This window comes from Mustela nigripes, chromosome 15, assembly GCF_022355385.1.
Source record: "Mustela nigripes isolate SB6536 chromosome 15, MUSNIG.SB6536, whole genome shotgun sequence".
NCBI lineage: Eukaryota > Metazoa > Chordata > Mammalia > Carnivora > Mustelidae > Mustela > Mustela nigripes.
In genome coordinates this window covers 85,068,587-85,091,658 of record NC_081571.1, presented here as the reverse complement: position 1 = coordinate 85,091,658, position 23,072 = coordinate 85,068,587, and the positions used below count along the sequence as shown (strand labels likewise).

Here is a 23,072-nt window from a genome sequence, read left to right as displayed (position 1 = left end):
TGGACTCCCAGGATCAACCCCATATCGTGCTCTCAGCTCCGTGGGGAGTCTGACCCTCTCATGCTCTCATGCTCTCTCTCTCTCGCTCGCTCACTCCAATAAAGAACGAGAAAAGAAAAGAAAATAAATAAAGTTTTATTACTAATAATTAGATGCCAGTATACAGTGTGTGGGGGTGTCACCAACATTTTCAATATGCAAATCCATACAATGCAGGTCATGTTGTAACACAGCCTCACTGGAGTACCAACTACAAGGAGGGCTAAGAGAAGCAATAAAAGTATATGTACCCTTACACTCGGGAAAAGCACGTTTATGGGCATTTTAGGAGGACACCTATCCGTAAGAGCTAACATCTCACCACAAGGCATTCATCCAGGACAACAGCCTGCTGGCCTCTGCAACCATTTACCTACAGGCTTGTAGTACACAGTCCCATCACCAGAGAGAGACACACTTCTCAGCAACACAGCAGGACGGGCCCACCCCAGGGAACCCACCCTTACAGGTACAGGTATCTTGGAAGTTCCAGCCGTCGGAACTAAGTCACAGAAACCATGCCCCAACTTCATAAAAGAGACCCGCATCCCACCAGCCAGATGCTGCAGATCATGGAGCAACTCCAGAGTGGACCCCAATCTGTCCTGTTCCCAGGGTTCCAGGGGGCACCGCATTCTCCCAGGACGCCACGCTCAGGACAAGACTTTTATTCCTCCCGTCAGTCCTGTGTGCAGGCTGCAGGGGGGCCCTACGACAGCCAACGCGGTCTGGAGCGCTCAGTCTCCCGCCGGCCCTGGCAGGCCTCTCCCTCGCTCCTCTACCGACTGCCAAGTGTCTGGCCACACCCGCCCCGAAGGCATGCCCTTCGGCTGTGCGAGGACACGCGGCGAAACGCAGGGCTCCCCGGTGAACCGCAGACCCAGCCCCTCCCCTTCTCCGTTCCAGGCCGGTTTGCACGCTGTTCCCGCTCAGCGACGGTCGCCGCGGATACGTGACGCTAACCCTAACCGGGACGCCTCCGCTCCCTAAGTCCAGCCTCCGGGGCTGCCCCCTGCTCCCGCCGGCCCCGGACAGCGACTGCGGTGTTCCGGCTCCTCGCCCTGCGAGGGCACGTCCCCCGGCCGCAACCCAGCAGCAGCGGAGTATCGAGCGACCCTGGGGGCCTCCGGGGACTTCAGCCAGGTCTCAGCCGCGGTCTTCCCGGCGGTGGCGCTCGGGCGCGCTCCCGGCAGCCCGGCCGCCCGCGGAGCCAGCGCACGATCACCGGGCTCCGCGGACGGGCCCCCACGACCCAGGAGCAGCGCCGGCGCCGCCCCACGCTCCGCCTTCTCCGCGCCTCCAGGTCGGCGCCGCCCCCGTCACGACGCATCCCGGGGCCGCTCCGCCGGACGGCGCCCCGACGGCACAGCCAGGCAGCCGTCCCTCGCCGGCGGGCCTCGGGGAGCGCGACCGGAGGCCTCAGACGGGAAGCGGCCTCCCGAGCTCACGCCCGCCCGCGGCCAGGTCCCCGGGCCGCTCCCGCCGCCGCCGCTCAGGCCTTCGGAACGACGCGTCTCCCCGGCGGCCGCGGCACCCCGGGAGCAGCAAGCGAGCGGCCGGCGGCCGGAGCACCACGCGGGGCCCCAGAGGTCGGGACACGCCCCCCGCCCCGGCCCGGCAGCCCCGCTTCCCGCGCAGCATCGCCTCAGCCGGGCCGAGCCGCACCCGCACTCCGGTCCCCGCGGCCTCGGCCCCGCGGCCCCGTCCGCCCTTTCCATTCCGGGAAGGCGTCGGCGGCCTCGCGGGGAGAAGCCACACCCCGAGGCCTTCCCGGGACGGCGTCGGCTCACGGACAGCGAGGCCGGGCCGCGGCTCACGGCCGCAGCGGGACGACGCGGAAGACGAGCGGCGGCCACACGCGCCGGCGCCGGCAAACGGGCGCCACCCGCTCCGCGCACAGAGCCCCGAAAGGCCCAGCGGCGCCGCCGCCGACGGAGCGGGGCGGCCTCCCAGCGGCGTCGGCCGCTCGTCCCCGGCGCGCACCGTCGGGGTCTGGAGCGCTTCCCGCGGCGCGGCCGGACGCGAGCTCCGCGAGCCCTGCGACCCGGCACTCGGCGCCCAGGTACCTCGGCGTGGGGGTGGGGGGAACCGGTCGCGTCACTTCCGGAGGCGGGGCGTGCCGCTCGACGCGCGAGCGTGCTTCCGGCAAAGCGGCGCCCGGCGATCGGCCACCGGATTGGGCCGCGCCGGAGGGCGCGGGACGCCAAACCCGCTTCCCATCAGCCCCCGCCGGCCCGTCCGGCGGCCGCGCGCGCGCCCGCGCGCCCGCTGCCCGCGCCTGCGCCGCGCAGCCATTGCGGAGGCCGCCGTGCCGCCGGGCCTCGCGGAGCAGCCGGGGACCGCGAGCGCGGCTCCCGCCGTCCTTCCCGAGTGTGGACGCCGCCGCGGCCCACCGGTGAGGCGCGGGGCGCGCGGGCGGGCAGGGGCGTCGCGCGGGCCGGGGCGTCCCGCAGGCCCGGGCGTGCGGAGGCCCGCCCCGGGCGCGCACCGAGGAGCAGGCCTGCGCCGGGCCCGCCGCGGGGTGGGCCTCGGGGCGGGGGTCGAGCCGCGCGTCGTCGGCGGGAGGCGGGAGGCGCCGTGCGGGGCGCCGCGGGGAGGTCGGAGCTGGCTGCGCGAGGGGGGCGCTCGTTCCGCCTGCGTCCGGGACGCGGTTCTCGCTGCCCCGCGTCGGCGCGCGCTTTTGTCATTGTTGCTGCTCAGGAACGGGCCGGGCAGCCCGGAGGAGACCGACCCCGGAGCCGGCCCGGGGCTGCCGTCCGGGTTACGGGAAGAGCTCCTGCGGCCAGCGACAGGAGCAGCCGGCTTGCAAACGGGTCTTCTCCGCCGAAGGCGTCCGATGGCCCGTGCGCACCGCGCAGGGCGCGCCGCAGCCGCGGAGCCCGGGAAGGAACGGCGGAGCGGGGTGCGGCGCCCACCCCCGGGGGCTGCGAGCGGACGCAGACGGCAGGTGTCGGCGGGGCGCGGGGCTGGCGGCCGCGAAGAATGCGGCAGGAAAGGGGGTCGTGCTTCCTCCGACTTCAGCAGAGTTCGTGGGGTCCGGCGGCTCCGCTCCTGGGCTTCGACTCCGAAGGGCTGAGAGCAGGGACTCGGAGCGCTCGTTGTACGCCGGTGTGAGCAGCAGCTTTGTTCGAAGAGCGACGGAGGGAGTACTCCGAATGCGCATCCACAGACGGACGGGAAGGAAACTGGTGCACCGTGGCTGGGGGTCATCCTTACAAAGGAAAAGGATTCGGGCGCCTGGGTGATGGCTCCGTTGGCTACTGCCTTCGGCTCAGGTCGTGATCCCAGAGCCCGGGCATCGAGTCTCGCATCGGGCTCCCAGCTCCGCAGCGGGGAAGGACCTTCTCCCCTCTCGTGCTCTCTCTCTCAAATAAATAAAATCATTAAAAAAGGAAAAAAAAAAAAAAAGGAAAACAATTCTTTTTTTTTTTTTTTTAAGATTTTGTTTATTTATTTGACAGAGAGATCACAAGTAGACAGAGAGGCAGGCAGAGATGAGGAGGAAGCAGGCTCCCCGCTGAGCAGAGAGCCCGATGCGGGACTCAATCCCAGGACCCTGGGATCATGACCTGAGTTGAAGGCAGAGGCTTAATCCACTGAGCCACCCAGGCGTCCCAAAAGGAATACAATTCTAATGCATGCTGTGCTATATATAGACGTTGGACGTGAAGTAAGCCAGAACACAGGACAAGTGTGTGATGCCATTCACTGGCACAGAACGGAATAGAGATTACCAGGGGCCGGTGGGAGGACGGGAATGGGGCGTTCTTGTTTAATGGGTACAGAATTTCTGTTTCTGGTGATGAGAAGTTCTGGAAATGGGTAATGGGGTTAGTTGTACAGCATTGTGATATACTGTACCACTCAATTGTGCATTTGAAAATTGGTAGAATGGTAAACTTTGAATTTTACCATAATTTTACCATAATTTTTTTTAAGATTTTATTTATTTATTTGACAGAGAGACACACAGGGAGAGAGGGAGCACAAGCAGGGGCAGTGGGAGAGGGAGAAACAGGCTTCCCGCAGAGCAGAGAGCCCAGTGTGGGGCTCGATCCCAGGACCTGGGCTGGAGCCAGGTCCTCGATCCCTGAGATCATGACCTGAGCTGAAGGCAGACGTTTAACAACTGAGCCACCCAGGCACCCCTATTTAACCATAATTGTAAAAATACATGGGGGGAGGCACCTGAATGGCTCATCAGTTGAACCTCTGACTCTTGGTTTCTACTCAGGTCAGGATCTCGGGGTGGTGGGATCAAGCTCCACATCGGGTTCTGCGCTCAGTTCGGAGTCTCCTTGTCCCTCTCCTTTTCTCTCTCTCTCTCTTTCTCAAATGAATACGTAAAGTCTTAAAAGAGGGACGGGGTCAAAACCAGAGACAATAAGAAGACCTGTGTTTATGAGGGTCACAGGGACTTGTTCTGGCTGTGAAACTATTCTGTTCCATTGTGTGATGCTGGGTATGTGACACTGCATTTGTGGAAACCCATAGGCTTGTGCAACAGATAGAATGACCCCCTAATGGAATTCTGCACTGCAGTGAATAGTAATATATCGGTATTTCTTCATCAGTTGCAACAAACGTACTAACACAGGAGGTCGATAACGGGAGAAATCGTGCGCAGAGGAGGAAAGGTAAATAAACAGACAGACGTTTCCTTTCAATATTTTCTTTAACCTAAAACTAAAAAATAAAGCTTACTGATTTTTAATTAAGTTTTAGTGGTAACGAGCAGTGCTAGTGGGTATATACTAGTTGAACCCAGTTAGCCTTGAACATGCTATCCATACTGAGTCTTGTTTTTAAAAGCTAGAGCATCCGAGTTTTTAATGAAGACCAGGTGTTAGGCTTTAAGGAAGCTACTGAATAGGAGATAGGTGTGATGTGGTGATGGGCTGGCAAACCACTTAGAACTGTTTTTAGGGACAGCATATAGTCTGTAGAGGCAGAAGGTAGGATCAGAGAAACTGTTCTTAGTCTGGACTGTGTAGAGTTTACTTTTATATGTAGGCTTAGGAGCTCTGAAATTTAGTGGGGGGTGGGGAATGGTAGGATCTTAAAGCTGGGAGGAATCTCAGTGTCTAGCCTCTACCCAGGAGCCGAATTCTGGACTCATTGTTGCAGCGTGCCCGTGGGAAAGACCTCATGATGTTTCAGCAGAGATCCAGAATCAGGAAATCAGGATCTTCTGTGGCTTCCTCTGACCTAACTCTTGTGATCTCAGGCCCACTTTTCTCCATCAGCATCAGTTTTCTCAATTGTAAAGTGAAGAGTTTGGACTTGAGTCCCTTGAGGATTCTTTCAGTCCTGTACTGGCCATTGCCTTATAATTACAGAGGGCTCCTACCTGGCAAAGCAGCTCATTCTAGTCCATGATTGAGTAGTTTGTAAAACTTTATCTTGAGCTAGAATCTGTTTTCCTGCTAGTTTCCACTTGTTGTTCCTAGGACACATTACGTATTATCCACAATTCTTCCAATTTTGAAGTTGATCAGTTTCTGTACTCACAAAAGACATGTTTTTAAAGACTGACTGCCATCCTGGCTACTTTCTTTTGCATGTTGCTTAGTGTTACGAACTCAAAGTGTCCTTCCTGCCCAGAACTGGAGACAGTGGATCCAAATCTTTCCCGTGTAGACTGTGGAGTGCAGTTTTCTGTGGATTCATCTTCTTGATTTTGCCCATTATACTGCCTTGTCAAGGTCTTATAGATTCCAGTGCATTAGTTTAGTCAAGATAAAGTAGAAAGAACATAGATAATCTGGTCCTCGGTCAGAAGCTGATTATTTGCTTCATCCTGATCATTCTACTTAATGTCTAGGTTTGCATTTCCTCGGCTATGAATGAAGTTTTGAAGTAGGTGATCCCTGAAGTCTTTCTGCTTCAAATCCCAGTGATCTGAAAACTAGATGGTAGCTTAGGTCTCTCTGAGTTTTAAAATCCTGTGAATCTAAGGTCAGGTCTGCAGTCTTCATGATGGGATGTTTTAGAGGTAATGAACAGGTACTTTCTGAGCATATACCGTGGGCCAGGGATGTGCAAGGGTTGCAGGGATGAATGGGTAGCCCCTGCCCTCTAAGAGCCGGACTCTTAGAGTACCAAAGAGTGATGGCTGCACGGGGGGTGTGCACACAAAGAGGGTTGGGGACAGGGGGACGGAAGAGGGACGGTGCAGAGAGCAGAGCGTGTGGGCCATTCTTTAAGAAGTAATTCTGCCTGAAGGGTGGAAAGACTTGCCGGAGGGCCGGGCGGCAAGATAGGGTGTGGTCCGGTCACGGCCAGACAGATGGTGAAGAGCTCCGCATGCTGTGATATTGGGGATACTTTGAGGAATTGTGGGTAGGCAAATGCCACTAAGTTTTTGTGTTTGGGATGTGGCTAGAAACTGTATGGAGTGGATTGCCAGGAAGGGAGACTGGAGGCGGGGAGTGCACAGCTATCAGAATGACCACAGGCTGAGGAATGTGCCGGAACTTACCAGCAGAAGTGTGTTGTGAGCTGTTACCTAGCTTGCTTGTGGCCAGTTTTCTTCCTTTCTCTTCAAATTAAAAACTTACCCAGACCCTGATACTTTCTCTTTGAAATCCACGTGTGAAGAGACTTGAGTCCTTGAGTCGTCACTGAAGCACCCCTCTCCTTCCTTGTTGCTCGAAGCCTTTTCCTCTGCCCTTTAGTCCTGTTGATTCTCTTGTCCCTTCCTCGCTGCCTGGTACTTTGCTGCCCTGCAGTGTAGTGTGGATAATGGACAGAACATCAGCTGTTCCTGTAGTCTGTGGTCACAGCAGCAGTCTGCTGAGTGCTGTCCTGTCAGCTGAAGTGAAATAGTGGGTTTGAGAGTGCTGCGGTTCTAGACAAGGACATTAATTCCATAGTAGGTTTTAAAGCAGAGTTAGATGTGCTTGGTATCATGGGTAGGATCCGTGGTCATCTTTGGTGGTATTTCATTAAGCAAGTGGATTGGATCCCTGCCGCTGTCGGGGGAGCAGAACAATGAGAGAAATAGGCAGAATTCTTCTGCAGGCTACAGATTAGCACAGTGTAGTTTTGGTTACACTTCCTTTATTTATTTATTTATTTATTTATTTATTTATTTTTCCCAGGTCCAACTCATCCTTGTCTGTTTTCTGTAGTTCACTCAGAAGCCATGTAGACTTGCCTGCCCTTGGAAGACATACTCTTAAGACTTCTAGGAAGATAAGCTGGTAAGTCTGCCAGAGAAAAGCCTGCAGATCTTTATCTCTTTCCTGCTCTGGATGTATTTGTCCTGGATTTAGTGTTATTCTTTTTTTTTTTCTTTTAAGATTTTTATTTATTTATTTGACAGAGAGAGATCACAAGTAGGCAGAGAAGCAGGCAGAGAGAGAAGGGGAAGCAGGCTCCCTGCTGAGTAGAGAGCCCGATGTGGGGCTTGATCCCAGGAACCTGAGACCATGACCTGAGCCAGAGGCAGAGGCCTAACCCACTGAGCCACCCAGGCGCCCCTATAGTGTTACTCTAACAATTTTCCATATGTTTTTGTTTGCCTTTTAACATTTAGGAGAATATTTTTAAGATGTGAACATTTTTTTAAAGTGCTTATACTGAAGGAAGATGCATGCACTCCTACATAGTAGTAGACGAATGTGTACTAGATACGCACATAGATAATAGAGTTCGGGGTTTGAGAAGTGGATTTTGTACAATTCCTGTTTTTGTTTTTGTTTTAAGTAAGAGGTTATTAGGGTATGATAATGAGGCCTGGGAGCAGGCAGGTTTGGGTAGACCGGCCAGAAGAGGTGATGGTAGGAAGAGGAAATAGGCAGGGACAGGTGGAAGAGATGGGAGCACTGAAGTCTGAGGAGTCGTGGGGTTTAACACAGACCAGAGGGAACAGGATGGTTGAGGAACTGACTGAGTGGCACTGGATGAAGGGGTGAGAAAGCTGATGATTGAACAAACAGTAATTAAGAACAAAAGGAGTCCGTCAGATCTGAGAAGCTGGGGTAGCTGGAGGCTGCAGGAGGCAAAAGCAGCAGGGATTAGCCCAAGTGATATTCATCAAAGATAGAGTAATTTACAGGAGCAGCTGTAAAATGTAGGGTTAGTGTAGAATTTCCAGAGAGGCAAGAAGCAGATACAGCCAATGGAAAGTAGAAATAGGGAGAAACAGGGTAGAGCTTTGCCTGTAGAAAGGCACCGGAACACTTGGGCAGCCGTCGGGATAGAGGGTGTGGTGAAGAGGAGACCAGCTCTCGACTTGTTGCACTTCTAGAGAGGTCAACTTTTCATTGGGTAAGTTTGCCAGAAACACTTTTTAAAACCTTCCTGATGGTCGAATAGTGTGCCCAGTAATTTCTGTGGGAATAAAAGAAAATGCTTTACTCTTACAGTTCGTAATCTGATTCCTATATTGTGCTTACTGGGCTTATTGATGACCCTCTATTTTATGAGTTAGTATCGGTAAAAAGTTGATGAGTTAACATACAGGAAATGAAAAAAGTTGTTTTGTTGATGGGACTTTAAATCAGGCAAAGTGAGGAAAGAGGTCACTAAGTAAAAATATTTTCTCCTACTGTAACACCAATTTGTTTCTTTCTTTTTAAGATTTTATTTATTTGGCAGAGAGAGAGGACAAACAGGGGGAACAGCAGGGAGAAGTAGACTCCTGCTGAACAGAGAGCCCAACCTGGACCCTGGGATCATGACCTGAGCCGAAGGCAGCCACTTAAGTGGCTCGACTGAGCCACTCAAGTGCCCCTATACCCCACTTTCTTTTTTTTTTTTTTTTTTTTTTAAAGATTTTATTTATTTGACAGAGAGAAATCACAAGTACACTGAGAGGCAGGCAGAGAGAGAGAGAGAAGGAAGCAGGCTCCCTGCTGAGCAGAGAGCCCGATGCGGGACTTGATCCCAGGACCCTGAGATCATGACCCGAGCCGAAGGCAGCGGCCCAACCCACTGAGCCACCCAGGCGCCCTATACCCCACTTTCTTGAGAAGGTGGGGAAAGTCTCCATAGTTAGCAGTTCATTTAAGCTTAAGAAACTCAAATCATGAAAGTACAAAGCCTCGCTTCCTGTAGTGAGTAGGACTTGAGTATATTTCAGATGAGATACTGCGTGTTGGTCAGCCCGAACTTTACCATGGTCATTGTGGAATATTTACTTACCAGAAAGTAAAGTATTTGTTAGATGCTACCCTTGTGGTTTCTAGTTTAATAATCATAGCTGACACTGAGGGCTCACCACCAGATACTGTTCTAAATATGCTACAGAACCATTGGAGAGTCCAGGAAACTGAAGCATAGAAAGATTCAGCAACTTAACAAAGCCATCGAGTGAAACAGGACTCACTCAAACCCAGCAAGCATGAGGTCTTAACCTCTGTGTTATAATATATTTGATGTAGGGCATATTGTAATATAATGGTGTGCTTTAATATCTGATGTCCACCTTATTTAATAGGAACATCCCTGGACTATTCATTATGGCCACTTATGGCCAGATGGGGTTATTGAGATATTGCAGCCTTTTAACATTCTTCTAGTTCTATGAGACATTGGGCCTGAGGGGCGTCATTAACCTACATGTTCTTTCTACACCTTTTCCTCACTATGTTTGTTAGCTGAAGATTCTTTTCAGAGATTTTTCTTCGGTACTAAGTGATCATGTTCTTTTTTTAGTCTGTATAGCCCTAAAAACAATTTTCTAAAAGCCAGGATGGCTGCAGGGTAATTCAGAAGGGTCTACTACTTTCTGAAAAGCACTTGTTTCCTCAACTGTCTTCTCACCTTTTTAAATTTAGACCGTACCCCCAAAATGCAAATGAAACACCAGTGATATGGGTGATAGAAAACAGTGTCAATAATAACATTTTAAAAACAAGTTATCAAAATTAGAAATGTTAAATTTTTTAAGTTAATATTTTTGAAATTATTAAAGCGGGAGCCACTGAATATAGATAAGTGTCTAGTCTTTACTGTATTTTGAGGAGCAGTTATGTGGAAGGAACACGTTTTAACCTTGTAATTACTATTAGCACAGAAAACAGTGTCTGCTCTTGGTGGTAGCTGATACTTTTGGTAAAGGATAGGACATAATTTAATGAGGAAGGACTTTGTGATTCATTCACTTGGATAAACTCACTGTGTATGTCACAGAATCTCCTTTAGCACTTGTTGAGTTTTCATGTTGAGGGGAGCATACCAGATGGAACCGGTAGAGAATCGAAGGGAGTCCGAGGTGCCTGGCTGGCTCAGTTGGAAGAGTGTGAGCCCCATGTTGAGTTGAGCTGAGCCCCATGTCGGGGATAGAGATTGCCTAAAAAAAATTTAAAAATAAAACAGAGTCCAGAATGGATTTCTAAACACAAAATTTAGTAATGCTAAAGGGAACATTACAGATCAGTGAGAAAAAAAGTTGCAGAGACAACTGAACTATCCATTTGGAGTGGAAAAAAATAGGCTGAATCCCTGTCTCTTTTTACCAGATAGAGTAAAAATACAAATATAAAGAGGTACCTGGGCAGCTCAGTTGGTTAAGCGTCGGACTCTTGGTTTCAGCTCAGGGCATGATCCCAAGGCTGTGAGATTGAGCCCCAAGTGGAGCTCTGCCACCCAGGGCATGGAGCCTGTTTAAAGATCTCTTTCCCTCTGCCCCTCCCCCCAAAAAAGTACAGATATAAAAAGAATGAAATCCTCAAAATCATAGGAAAAAAATATTGACTGCTTTAAAAAGTAATGGAGCGGGAAAGCATAATATATAACCGTCATAAGGAAAATACCTTTTAAGTTTCTAATTTTTACATAAACTAGCTGTGTGTGGAAAAAAAGCACATATATATGTACACATACATACCATAAAGTCAAGAGACATGATAAACTAGGAAAATACTTACAGTAAAGGGATAATTTCTTTTATGCAGACTATTTACAGATAAGTAAATGGACAAGGCACATCCTACAAAAGAAATACACAACGGCTAATAAACAAGGGAAAATGTTCACTCTTATTAAAGAAAAGCACCTTAAAATAATGCTGCAACTCCAGCTTTTACTTAGAAGTTTAATAATGCTCAGTATTGATGAGGGAGTTGGGGAATTATCCCTGGTATATACACTGTTGCTTGGTATGTACTTGAGAGTTTTATGAAATGTGTCGATTTTAAATTAAATCACCTTTGAACCAGGTAATTCACTTCTAGGAATTTTCCTTCAGAAATACCCCCAATTCAGGATACGCAAGGAAATTTAGTGCTTATTCTCTATATAAGTAGAAACATACAAACTTGGCCTCCTTTGGTTTCTAGAATCTCTTAAACCTTCTCCTCGCCCTGAAGCCTCAGGAGCCTGGTCTTCTTTCTCCAGAGCCACTTTCTCTTCCTGAAATGAAAGCAGTGTGTTTAATATCTCATTCGTGTAGGATGTGTTTGTGCAAGATTGTGTATGCATAGAACAAGTGATACTGTGTAAATACGTTGTTCTGCATAAATGACTACATTTTTAACTATGAGCTCCTGTACTTTCCACCACCCTCGAAGACTTGCTAACCCTAACCCTAACTTCTAATACTGGCAGGCAGGCTCCTGCCTCAAGGGTGTCATCCATCCGAATTGCCCTTTGCCAGACAAACTGCCTTTACATCATTCCAGATCTAGACTTGAGCGTCTTTCCTTGAGAGCCATCTGTGCACATGTGGCTAAGCACCATAGTATAAGACCTCTCTTTAAACCCATGTGCCTAGAAAAACAGGGCACAGAAAATAGTTCATTTATTAAATGAATAAATAAAATACTTGATATTAGGATGGATAAAACATTACAAAATGTGTTGATATTTTTAAAAAGTCATCTTTTCATGTTTTAGTTTTAGTTTAACAAATGCTCTCTGAAGTGGAGCTAGTTCCTTGCTCAGCCTTAAATTGCCTACCGTTAATTTCGGTGTTGGCTAAGCTTTATATGCTGACAGCTACCTTGTTGATTCTGGGGTTCAGAGTCAAGATGTAAGGCACATGGTAGGTGATTCTGGGGTCAGGCTTGGGTCACCGTTATAACCTGGGTGAGGCATCTCTCTGAACCTGTTTCTTCATCTACAAATAAAAATAATACTGAGTCATGATTTTAGGAGGATTACATGAGGTGATACCTCTAAAAGTCACAGTTCCTGGATCTCAGTTAAAGGTTAGTTCCATGTTTCCTTTCTCTTCAAAATCTTTATTGAGGTATCTGATAAATACACATGCTATTCCAGACTTAAAATTATGCAGTTACAGAAGGGATAGAGAACAGTGTTTTTTTTTTCAAAGTTGTATTCCCTGAAAATAATTTATTTCTGCTTTATTGCAGTACTGTTGAAAGGTTTTACAGAAGATAATCGCGTGTGTTGTGACAGAAAGAGAAATGGAAGTATTCCAGGAAATCCGTAAACCACCATCACGCTTGGAGTGCGACCACTGCAGTTTCCGAGGCGCAGATTATGAAAATGTGCAGATCCACATGGGCACCGCCCATCCAGAATTTTGTGATGAAATGGATGCTGGTGGGTTGGGTAAAATGATATTTTACCAGAAAAGTGCAAAGCTGTTCCACTGCCATAAGTGCTTCTTCACCAGCAAGATGTACTCCAATGTGTACTATCACATCACCTCTAAACATGCAGGCCCAGAGAAGTGGAATGAGAAACCAAAAAATCAGCTAAACAAAGAAACAGATCCTGGGAAAAGCCCTCCTCTTTCGGAACACCAGAAAACACCCTCTAATTCAGAACTCCCAAAACCCATACCTGCCCTTTCCATAGAAACACAGAAACTTGGCCCAATTTTATCTCCAGAATCCCCAAAACCTACACCTCTCACTTCCCTGGAGCCTCAGAAGCCTGGCGCTGTTGTTTCTCCTGAGCCACAGACACCTTCTCTTCCTTCTCCTGAGCCTCCAAAATCTTCCTCTGTTTCTTCTCCTGAACTTCCAAAATCAGTCCCTGTTGTTTCTGAGTCTCAGAAACCAGTCCCTATTCCATCTCCAGAACCACAGAAACTTGCCCCTATATCTCCTGAGCCAGTAAAGGCCTCTCTTACTAAACCCCAGAAACACTCCCATTTCCCAGAAACACTGGGCCCACCTTCAGGCTCATCTCCAGAGTCACCAGTTTTGGCTGCTTCCCCTGACCCTTGGGGTCCATCCCCGACTGCATCTCCAGAGTCTCGGAAACCAGCCCGGACTATCTCCCCTGAGCCAAGGAAGCCATCCCCATCGGAGTCTCCGGAACCTTGGAAGCCATTCCCTGCTGTCTCTCCAGAACCCAGAAGACCAGCCCCAGCTGTGTCACCAGGTTCTTGGAAGCCAGGGCCACCTGGATCCCCAAGGTCTTGGAAATCCAGTCCTTCAGCATCATCAGGACCTTGGAAGCCAGCTAAACCTGCTCCATCTGTGTCTCCTGGTCCTTGGAAGCCGATTCCTTCTATCTCACCTGGACCATGGAAACCAGCTTCCTCTGTGTCCCCTGCATCCTGGAAGTCTTCGTCAGTCTCACCGGGCTCCTGGAAGTCTCCCCCTGGGTCTCCTGAGTCGTGGAAGTCTGGCCCTCCAGAACTCCGAAAAACAGCTCCCACCCTGTCACCTGAACATTGGAAGGCAGTTCCCTCGGTGTCCCCTGAGCTTCGCAAAGCAGGACCGCCCTTGTCTCCTGAGCTTCGCAAACCAGGCCCACCATTGTCCCCAGAGATCCGCAGTCCAGCGGGATCTCCAGAGCTCAGAAAACCTTCAGGATCTCCAGAGCTTTGGAAGCTTTCTTCTGATCAGCGAAAAACTTCCCCTGCTTCACTTGATTTTCCCGAGTCCCAGAAAAGTTCCCGTGGTGGTTCCCCTGACCTCTGGAAGTCTTCCTTCTTTATTGAACCTCGGAAACCTTCTGGACCATCTGAGTCCCCTAAGGCAACCTCCGATATATGGAAACCTGTTCTCTCTCTTGATACCGAACCTAGAAAACCCACCCTGTTTTCTGAGCCCAGCAAAACAGCCCCTCCAGCATCTCCTGAACCACGAAAACGTGCTCTTTTTCCCGAGCCCCGGAAACACACCCTTTTCCCTGAACTTCCCAAATCTGCTCTCTTCTCAGAATCTCAGAAGGGAGTGGAGCTTGGTGATGAACTACAGACAGATGCCATAGATGATCAAAAGTGTGATATTTTGGTTCAGGAAGAACTACTAGCTACACCTAAGAAACTCTTAGATTCTGACACCTTATTTCCTTCCTCAAAGAAGCTCAAGAGGGACAACCAAGAGAACTCAGATGCTGAGCTGAGCAGCAGTGAGTATATAAAAGCAGATTTAGATGTGCTAGACAGCAAGGGCCAAGAATCAAGCAGTGATCAAGAACAGGTTGATGTAGAATCTATTGATTTTAGTAAAGAGAACAAAATGGACATGACTAGTCCAGAGCAGTCCAAAAATGTCTTACAATTTACTGAAGAGAAAGAGGCTTTTATCTCTGAGGAAGAGATTGCAAAGTATATGAAGCGTGGAAAAGGAAAGTATTACTGTAAAATTTGTTGCTGTCGAGCTATGAAAAAAGGTGCAGTTTTGCACCATTTGGTTAATAAGCATAATGTTCATAGCCCTTACAAATGTACAATTTGTGGAAAGGCTTTCCTTTTGGAATCTCTCCTTAAAAATCATGTAGCAGCCCACGGGCAGAGTTTACTTAAATGTCCACGTTGTAATTTTGAATCAAATTTCCCAAGAGGCTTTAAGAAACATTTAACTCACTGTCAAAGCCGGCATAATGAGGAGGCAAATAAAAAGCTGATGGAAGCTCTTGAACAGCCACTGGAGGAGCAGCCGATTTGATTTTTACACATGGTGTGGGTATGTGATCTACAGTTTTGTTTGTTGAAACTGTGTAAAGCATAGTTAGATAGCATAGTTGGACCAGTAGTTGTTGATGTGTATGCTGTACTGTGCTTAATTGTCTCAGTAGTACTACAGAGAATGAACATTTTGGGTTTTTTTTTTTTTTCATGTCTCTGTGGCTATCTTGTAAGTCAATAAATTTGTAACTTTATTCCAATGGATAAAATTTCTCTAATTTCTTTTGAATATATTTGAATCCTATGAAGATGTCGGAGGCCCACTTACCAAGAGCAAGTTGTACTCAATTTAAAACATCTAGTCAAAGTGTATCTTTTTGTGAAACTAACTTCAGACAGTGGAAATTATTAGTTGGAATGTTTGAGAATTAGGCATGAAAAATTTGAGAAATTTTTTTCTCTTCAATATATTTTCAGATCTTAAGTTCCTTTTTGATCATATAAAGTTAGTTTATAAATCTTGAGCAGTTCTAGGTGTTTATTAGCTTTTATGTCATGGAAAATTGGAGTCTCAGGGTTGCTGATTTTCTGCTAAAAGAGATGTTGAGTAAGTTTAAGAAGATTTGTGGCTTTCTCTAGGAAACTGGGAAAGATGAGTGTGACTTAGGTCCTGTCCTTAGTTGTTCCTTCTGAGTCTTCCATTCTGCACCGCCGTCCCCCGTGCCACCCCACTCCCGGGTCTGTCTCTTTGCTTCCCTGTGAGCTCACACCAACAGATGATCCTTAACTGCCAAACCTGTCGGAACTGCACTTCCTGCTCCTGGGCCTAACACGCCTTCTAGGTGGGGTTCAGACCTAGTAATGAGTAGGACCTGAGAGTCTTCCAGATTCACAGTAGAAACTTTTGTAAGGAGACATTTCTGTTTGAGAGTATGTCGATTGTATGTTTTCCACAGTTGTTGCCGTAAATACCTTGTGCCTGTTTGTGGATCATTTTGTTCTAAAATATTTTGTCAAATGTGTATCAACCAAATTAAAACAAAGGCTTTCATGTCAGCAGCACCCTTATGTGTGTGTTTTCTTTTGTGTAATTTTCCTTGTGTGATAGCGAGAGCCCATGATTCTCCCCCTGTTCTCAGCATGCTAATTTTCCCATCTGGAGCAGCAGTTTCTAAGCTGTGTTTTCTCAGCTCTGTGGTCGGGTACATGAGGGAAACACTACATTTTGTGAGAGATCCACATCCTGGCTGACTGGTAAAACCCATGTGAAGCATTCAGTGCCATGAGGGTTCTCCTATGCAGCCAAGGGCTGAGAGACTGCCTTTAATGAAGCTGTTCCCAGACATTTTTGAACAGCAAGCACTTTTTTTCATAACATCCAAATTAATATGCCAATTGAGAAGACACTGTGTTTATAGAATCCTGGGAAGATGTTGGTGTTTATAGATTCCTGGGAGGATGTTACAAGCTCCAGGCCGCACCTCTTTGGTGAGTAGTTGATGTCAGTTTACATTGGGCCCCTTGAGAAAAACCTTCCAGTACTGGAGTTGCCTTCTAGGCCAACAAGAAGGATAAGTAGGGTTCCTTGGATAAGACGGTGGTCTTGTTCTCACCTAAACTGACTCAAAATGAGGACTGGAAAAGACAAAGGTGTGCAGCACCCAGAAACCCTTTGGAGGCCTTCGGTCTCAAACCAGCTGTTAAGTGTAACAGATTGTTTTCCTTAGGACTTTGCACTTCTGGTGCAAACTTCTCACAGAATCCTTCCTAGACCTTTGCTCAAGGTGGAGCCAACCAGATCCCAGATGACTTGCCATCTACTGTGGGTTTTTCATAATCTAGAAAATACTATGCTAGAGTAGGAGATGGATGAATATTTTGGCCTTTGGTCAAGCCAGTGTGTCCCTGGCTCACCTCACTTAATGGCTTTCCACTTTTTTCTCATGTTACCTCAGGATCAAGATTACCCCACCCCTTTTTTTTAACCTTGGCAATTTTGCCTCCTATACAGTAGCTTTAGTCAGTGTGACCCTATCTACATCTTCATTTCTAGTCAATGTGATCCTATTTTCCTCTGTAATTACAACTATTTTAAATGAGCTCAGTCCAGTGAGTTTTATGTAATATGAAAGATTACTAGACTTCACTGAACATTCATGGGGCTGACGCTTATATTTTAGGTGACCTATTGACTTACCTGGGATCTGTCTGTAGCAGATACTGTTTTTGTTTTTTAAGATTTTTTTTTTTTTACATTTTTAAGGTCTACACCCAACGTGGGACTTGAATCCTTGATCTAGAGCCTCATGTTTTGCCAATTGAGCCAAACAGGCACCACACTCCTTTTGTTTTTAATATTCTACAGCTTTGTCTTAGATGAAGACAGAAGGATGCTTACTAACTCAGATCTGAATTCATTTGGAATGAGAATGAAAATCTATTTTTGTACATAAATCCTGTTAAAAATTAGAAAACAACTAAAAATCATCTTCACCCTACCTGCATTCACTATTAACTTGTGGTATATTTCCCGTATTTCTCCTAAAAGCTTGAGTATTTTGTTTGTACCTCTTAACCTCCCTTCAGCCGTTGTGCCCAGCCTCCAGCTGCTTCTCCCTCCGGCAACCACTGGTTTGCTCTCCGTACTTAGGAGTCTGTCTCTGCTTGTTTTCAGATCGTACATAGAAGTGAGATCATTTGTATTGCTTTTGTTCTGATTTATTTCACTTAGCATAAAACCCTCTTCAGTCCATCCATGCTGTCGCAAATGGCAAGATCTCATTCCTTTTTTGTGACTGAGTAATCATCGTCTGCATATATACACGCGTGTGCATGCACACACATATATATCTGTAACATCTTTATCCATTTGTGGATGGACACAAGCTCCTTCTGTATCTTGGCTATTGTAAATAATGCTACAATAAACACAGGGGTACATGTATCTTTTCAAATTAGTGTTTTTGTTTTCTTTGGGAAAATAACCAGCAGTGGAATTACTGAATTATATGGTATTTCCATTTTTAGTTTTCTCAGGAACTTCTATGCCATATTCCACAGTGGCTGCACCAATTTACACTCCCACTAGAGCAGTGCACAAGGGTTCCCTCTTCACATCCTCTCCCGCTCTTGTTACCTCTTGTCTTTTTTATTCTACCCACTCTGAATAGAATCTAAATTTAATAGAAGTGTGATCTCGCATTGTGGTCTTAATTTGCATTTCCCTGATGATTAGGGATGTTGTGAACCTTTTCATGGTTTTTTTTTTTTTTTTTTGGAAGATTATTTATTTGTCAGAGAGAGAGAGAGCGCGCGAGCACACAAGCAGGGGAAGTGGCAGAGGGAGAAGCAGGCTCCCGGCTGAGCAAGGGGCCCAAGGTGTGTGGCTCAATTCAAGGATCCTCGGATCATGAGGTCCCAAAGGCAGATGCTTAACAGACTGAGCCACCCATGTGCCCCCTTTTGACCATCCATGTCTTTGGGAAAATGTCTTCTCAGGTCTTCTGCCCACTTATTAATCAGATTGGTTGTTTTTTCTCAGAACTGATATAATCTTTATGTATTTTGGATATTAACCCCTCATCAGATATGTCATTTGCAAGTATCTTCTATTCTGTAAGCTTTTTGTTTTGTTGGTGGTTTCCTTTGCTGTACAGAAGCTTTTCATTTGGTGTCATCCCAAGAGTTTATTTTTGCTTTTGTTTCCCTTGCCTGAGATGCAGCACCCAACCAGTATGTTGCTAAGGCTGGTTTCTACAAGATTAATGCCTATGGTTTAGGAGTTTTACGGTCTCAGGTCTCACATTTATGTCTTTAATCTGTCTGGAGTTTAGTTCTGTGTGTGGTGTAAGAAAGTGGTCTGATTTCATTTTTCTGCCCACAACTGTCCAGAATGCAGCACTATTCACTGGGGAGATCTTTTCCCCGCTGAGTATTCTTCCTTTGTTGTAGAACAACTGACCCTCTACTTCACATTGGTACACATCTTTTCAGATATTTTCTAGCACACACAAACATCCAATGTGTTTAACATTAAACATCCAATGTGTGCTTTCTTAAAGCACATCTTGCAATTCTAACTTTGTAACACACTGTGGACATTTCAGTGTCAGTATTCTGCCAGCCAGACATTTCCCATTTCTCCTGTTACAGCAGGGTGTGGGGACAGCTGGTGTGCTTACTGTCTGTACTTGTGTGGGTCTGTATGTAGGATGTAGTGTTAGGAGTTCAAATGCTAGCTGGAGGACATTTCCATTTTATGTTTTGATGTAGCACTTTTGCCTGAGGAATTTTCTTTGTAACACAGGAATGACCAAATCTTGTTGGGATGATCCAGGAGAGGGGAGCCACCACTGGGTTCCTTCCTGCACCCTCTCAGTCCTCAGGTTTCCTGGGACAGGCCTGTCTCACTCAGCTCCAGCCACTGTTAAAATACAGTGGGCAGATGGGCAGCTTCAGACACAGATCCTTATCTCACAGTTCAGGAGGCCAGAAGTCCAAGATCAAGGTGCCAGGTATTTCGGTGAGGACTCCCTGGCTTGCAGATGGCCACCTTCTCGTGTCTCCTCCTACAATAACACTAATCCTACCAGATCAGGGCCCCATCCTTATGAGCCCATTGAACACTGATGACTTCTTCACTCCAGATACACTCACACGGGGGAGGGAGGAGAGTTAGGGCTTTAATACGTGAACTCTGCGGGGACAAAGTTCAGTCCATAGCAAGGCGTGAGTCTGGATATCATGGTTTCTACCAGCTGTTAAGACATCCAATAACTGCCAGAGTTTGTTACCCAAACATCTCCTACATTGGCCCTCACACCCTAGAGTGGCACAAGAATCCTTTGTCAAATCAGTTGTTCCACTTTTTAGTTCAGAAAAGTAGAGTCCAAGTGATGTAGGAAATGGCTACCTCAAGCGTGTGTGGCCAGGTAATTATATGTAGGCAACACAGCTCTGAGTTTGGCACCTTGACAGGACAATAATTTCTACGATGACAATAATTTGAACTGTTTTACTAAAAATGCTATTATTGTTGAAAAATGCCATTCCTCTAAGGGAGAGACTGCTTAAGTCTGCCAGGACATCTTTTGTGATACAAAGTTACTAATGTAATTATTTTTCCTATAGATGTGTAACAGTGAAGAATTTGGGGAGAAATTTAAAACATTACATGATAAACATGCTTTTGATACAAAGGAGAAGCACTTACAAGAAGCTGTTAGCTTTCCACCAAAATACAGCCCAACAGAAGCTCACACAGAGAAGACAGCATTTTTCTAAACTTCACTGAAGTGACAAATTTTAAAAATAAAGAATTAAAACTGAATCTTCATATAGCAATTACTATGATTCAAACTTGCTATAGCTGGGGCTGGGTTGAAACAATTAACTGGTGGATTGAAGTAGGCTAATTTGCTTTTAAAAAAAAAAAAACCCTGTTGACTGAATACTGTTCTGAAAATAAACTTATTTTCTGTCATTTTTCTCTTTTTTTGCTATTAACACAGATCAAACAAATCAAATACCTAATTCTTCACTTTACTTACTTCTTCACTTTAATCTCTGACATGTCCTTAATTCTAAAGATAAGAACAGAATAGCAAACGAATCCACTTAAAGTGTAGATAATTCTCTCTCCTTTTATCAGAGTTGAGAAAACAGATACAAATGAGAATTCCATGACAGGCGAACCTAAAAGATCCTTTCTCGTGGTGGGATGTGAAGAAGCCGACGCTCTTCACCAGCTGGGTCCCCTACGTGTGCAGGACACGGCCAGAGGTGCCCCCAGGCCACAGCCACACCCCCAACTTTCCTTGTGAAGATCTGTACAGAGAACCTGTTGCCTATGAGCTGCCTCATCTTACCCCAAGGGTCTCACTGTCACATGACTCAAGAAGTGGGAGATGATGCCTTGGTAAGCACTATTATCAAGCAAGTGAAAACTTATTTCCAAAGATGTAAATGAGATTCTTCAGAATGCCTAATTCATGTCAGATTTGAGGAATTCCTTCAGTTAGCTGGTGTTTATAATTTACTAGCAACACTGAGATCCATTAAAATACTGATAGTTAATGTTCTGCTTTGCTAGGTTCACATTTGAATATAATTATTAAAACTATTAGATAGCCAAATAATACCAGACTGGAATCTAAAATGAGAAACAATAGAAAAAAAAAAAAGAAAATTTTGAAAGGCAAATATAGAAGGCAAACCAAAAGGTGGCCAGCCCCACACCGCCCCTCAGTCACACTGAGCACTGTATCCCCTCCCCGTGATGTAGGCTGCAACTCCCATGGGGTATGTCCATGTGAAGAACATTTCTACCATCTCTTAGACATGTGGCAAACTCAGAAACCTTTTTTTCTGGGTAATTATTAATAAAAACTTTACAGATATGAAAGCAGCTTCTGACTTTGCCAGCAACAGGTGTTAGACATCTCTAAACCTGTTTCCTAGTTTATAAAAGGGAGTTCATCTATGTCCTACCCAACCAATCTTAAAAGTGAGTCTAAGCCAAAACTGGGAAGTGTATATGGAAGTGCTTTATACCAAGGTAACCCGTCATACAGATGTATTATTGTTTTAAATCGGTAATCTCAAAGTGACTTTCGGGAAGCCCTGGGGACAGATCTCAGGAAACTCTCAGAGGGAGTACTGCGTTTTTACCTACTTACTTTCCAGCTTTGAGGTATAACTGACAGATCTGTAACAAAGTGTACAACATACTGATTTGTAACATGTATACATTATGAAAGGATTACAATGAGATTGTGTCACCTCACATATTTGCGTTTTTGATGAGAAAATTCTACTCTTAGCAAATTCCAATTACACAATACAGTGTTATCAACAGTCATTAGGTCATACATAAGATCCTTGACCTTAATCTTATAACTGAATAACCTAGGACTTTCACTAACCTCTATTTCCCTCACACACTAGTCCTGTCAGCCACCATTTTACTGTTTCTAGGAGTTGGACTTTTTTTTTTTTTTCACACTGACCTGTAAGTGACACTATGCAGTATTTGTCTTTTTTGTCTGGCTTACTTCACTTAGCATAATGCCCTCCAAGTTCATCCACATTGTTGAAAATGGCAGGGTTTCCTTTTATGAGGCCACATAATATTCCATTTTCTTTATCCACCCATCCATTGTGGACACTGAGGTTATTTCCATACGTTGGCTACTGTGAATAATGCTGTGATGAACGTGTAAACAGTGCCCACAGTGGCACTGCTGGATCATATGGTAGTTCTATTTTTAATTTGAGGAATCTCCACACTGCCATACCGTAGTGGCTTTACTACTTGGCGTTCCCACTAATGGTGCACAAGGGTTCCCTTTCCTTCACAACCTTGCCAAGACTTGCTCTCTTGTCTGTGCGATTTTAACTACTCTGACAAGTGTGAGGTGATACTTCCTTGGGGTTTTGACTTCTATTTCTCTGATGAGCAATGGTGTTGCGCACCTTTTCATGTACCTGTTGGCCATCTGGGATGTCCTCTTTGAAGAAGATCTATTCGGGTCTTTTGCCCCCTTTTTTATTGGGTAATTTGTAGGGTTTTTGCTGTTGAGTCGTATGAATTCCTCACATATTTTGGATATTAACCCCTTATTAGGTATCTTGTGTTAAGATATTTTTCTCTCTCCATGGGCTGCATTTTCATTTTATAAATGGGTTCCTTTCATGTGAAACTTTTTTTAGTCCTAATGTAGTTCCATTTCTTTATTTTTATTTTTTGTTGTCTTTGCTTTTCATGTCAAATACAGAAAATGATCTCCAAGACTGGTGACAAGGATCGAATCCTCTATGTTTCTTTCCAGGAATTTTATGCTTTCAGGTCTTGTGTTTGAGTCTTCAGTCCATCTTGGCTCCACTTGTGTTTCCGGATCAAAGCCCTATATATAATAAGCACTGAGAACACAGCGGCTCACTCATTGGGAGTTCCACTCTGATCCATACTCTAAGTAGGAGTCAGCAAACTACGGTCCACAGACGGCCTACTGCATGTTTTGTAAAGAAAATTTTATTGGAACACAGCCCTGTCCATTATGTATTGCCTAATGGCAGAGTTTACAACTTGTAACGGAGACCAGAGAGTCTGCAAAGTCTAAAATAGTTACTACCTCTCTCTTTTCCATTGGTGCTGGCTGTGCTGGGTCACATGGATGTCACTACATCACAGCAAGTCCTTCTCACCCCTCCCCCACCAAATTCTTGGGAGTCCCAGAGTCAAGAGCAAGAG

The 23,072-nt window shown here is 46.3% G+C and overlaps 1 protein-coding gene and 1 long non-coding RNA gene across 6 annotated transcripts; one reads left to right on the top strand and one right to left on the bottom strand.

Annotated features, from left to right (window-relative positions):
- Positions 1–2,012: 2,012 nt before the first annotated feature.
- Positions 2,013–15,880, top strand: CHAMP1 (chromosome alignment maintaining phosphoprotein 1). Of its 5 annotated transcripts, none has more exons than XM_059378263.1 (4): positions 2,013–2,101; positions 4,614–4,676; positions 7,173–7,244; positions 12,363–15,880. In XM_059378263.1, exon 4 carries the CDS (start codon positions 12,417–12,419, stop codon positions 14,859–14,861), a length of 2,445 nt encoding a protein of 814 aa, XP_059234246.1. In that variant the 5' UTR covers positions 2,013–2,101; positions 4,614–4,676; positions 7,173–7,244; positions 12,363–12,416; the 3' UTR covers positions 14,862–15,880. The 5 variants fall into 5 exon arrangements, with proteins under 5 accessions (XP_059234246.1, XP_059234245.1, XP_059234243.1 ...); XM_059378262.1 differs by having other exon boundaries at positions 7,143–7,244; XM_059378260.1 differs by lacking the exon at positions 2,013–2,101 and adding an exon at positions 2,327–2,434.
- LOC132002974 (uncharacterized) lies at positions 7,255–12,191 on the bottom strand. The gene is made up of 5 exons (XR_009400091.1): positions 11,990–12,191; positions 11,303–11,400; positions 10,917–10,978; positions 10,166–10,339; positions 7,255–8,376 (listed from the first exon to the last, which is right to left on the bottom strand). It is a non-coding gene; the product is annotated as an uncharacterized LOC132002974 (long non-coding RNA).
- Positions 15,881–23,072: the final 7,192 nt, after the last annotated feature.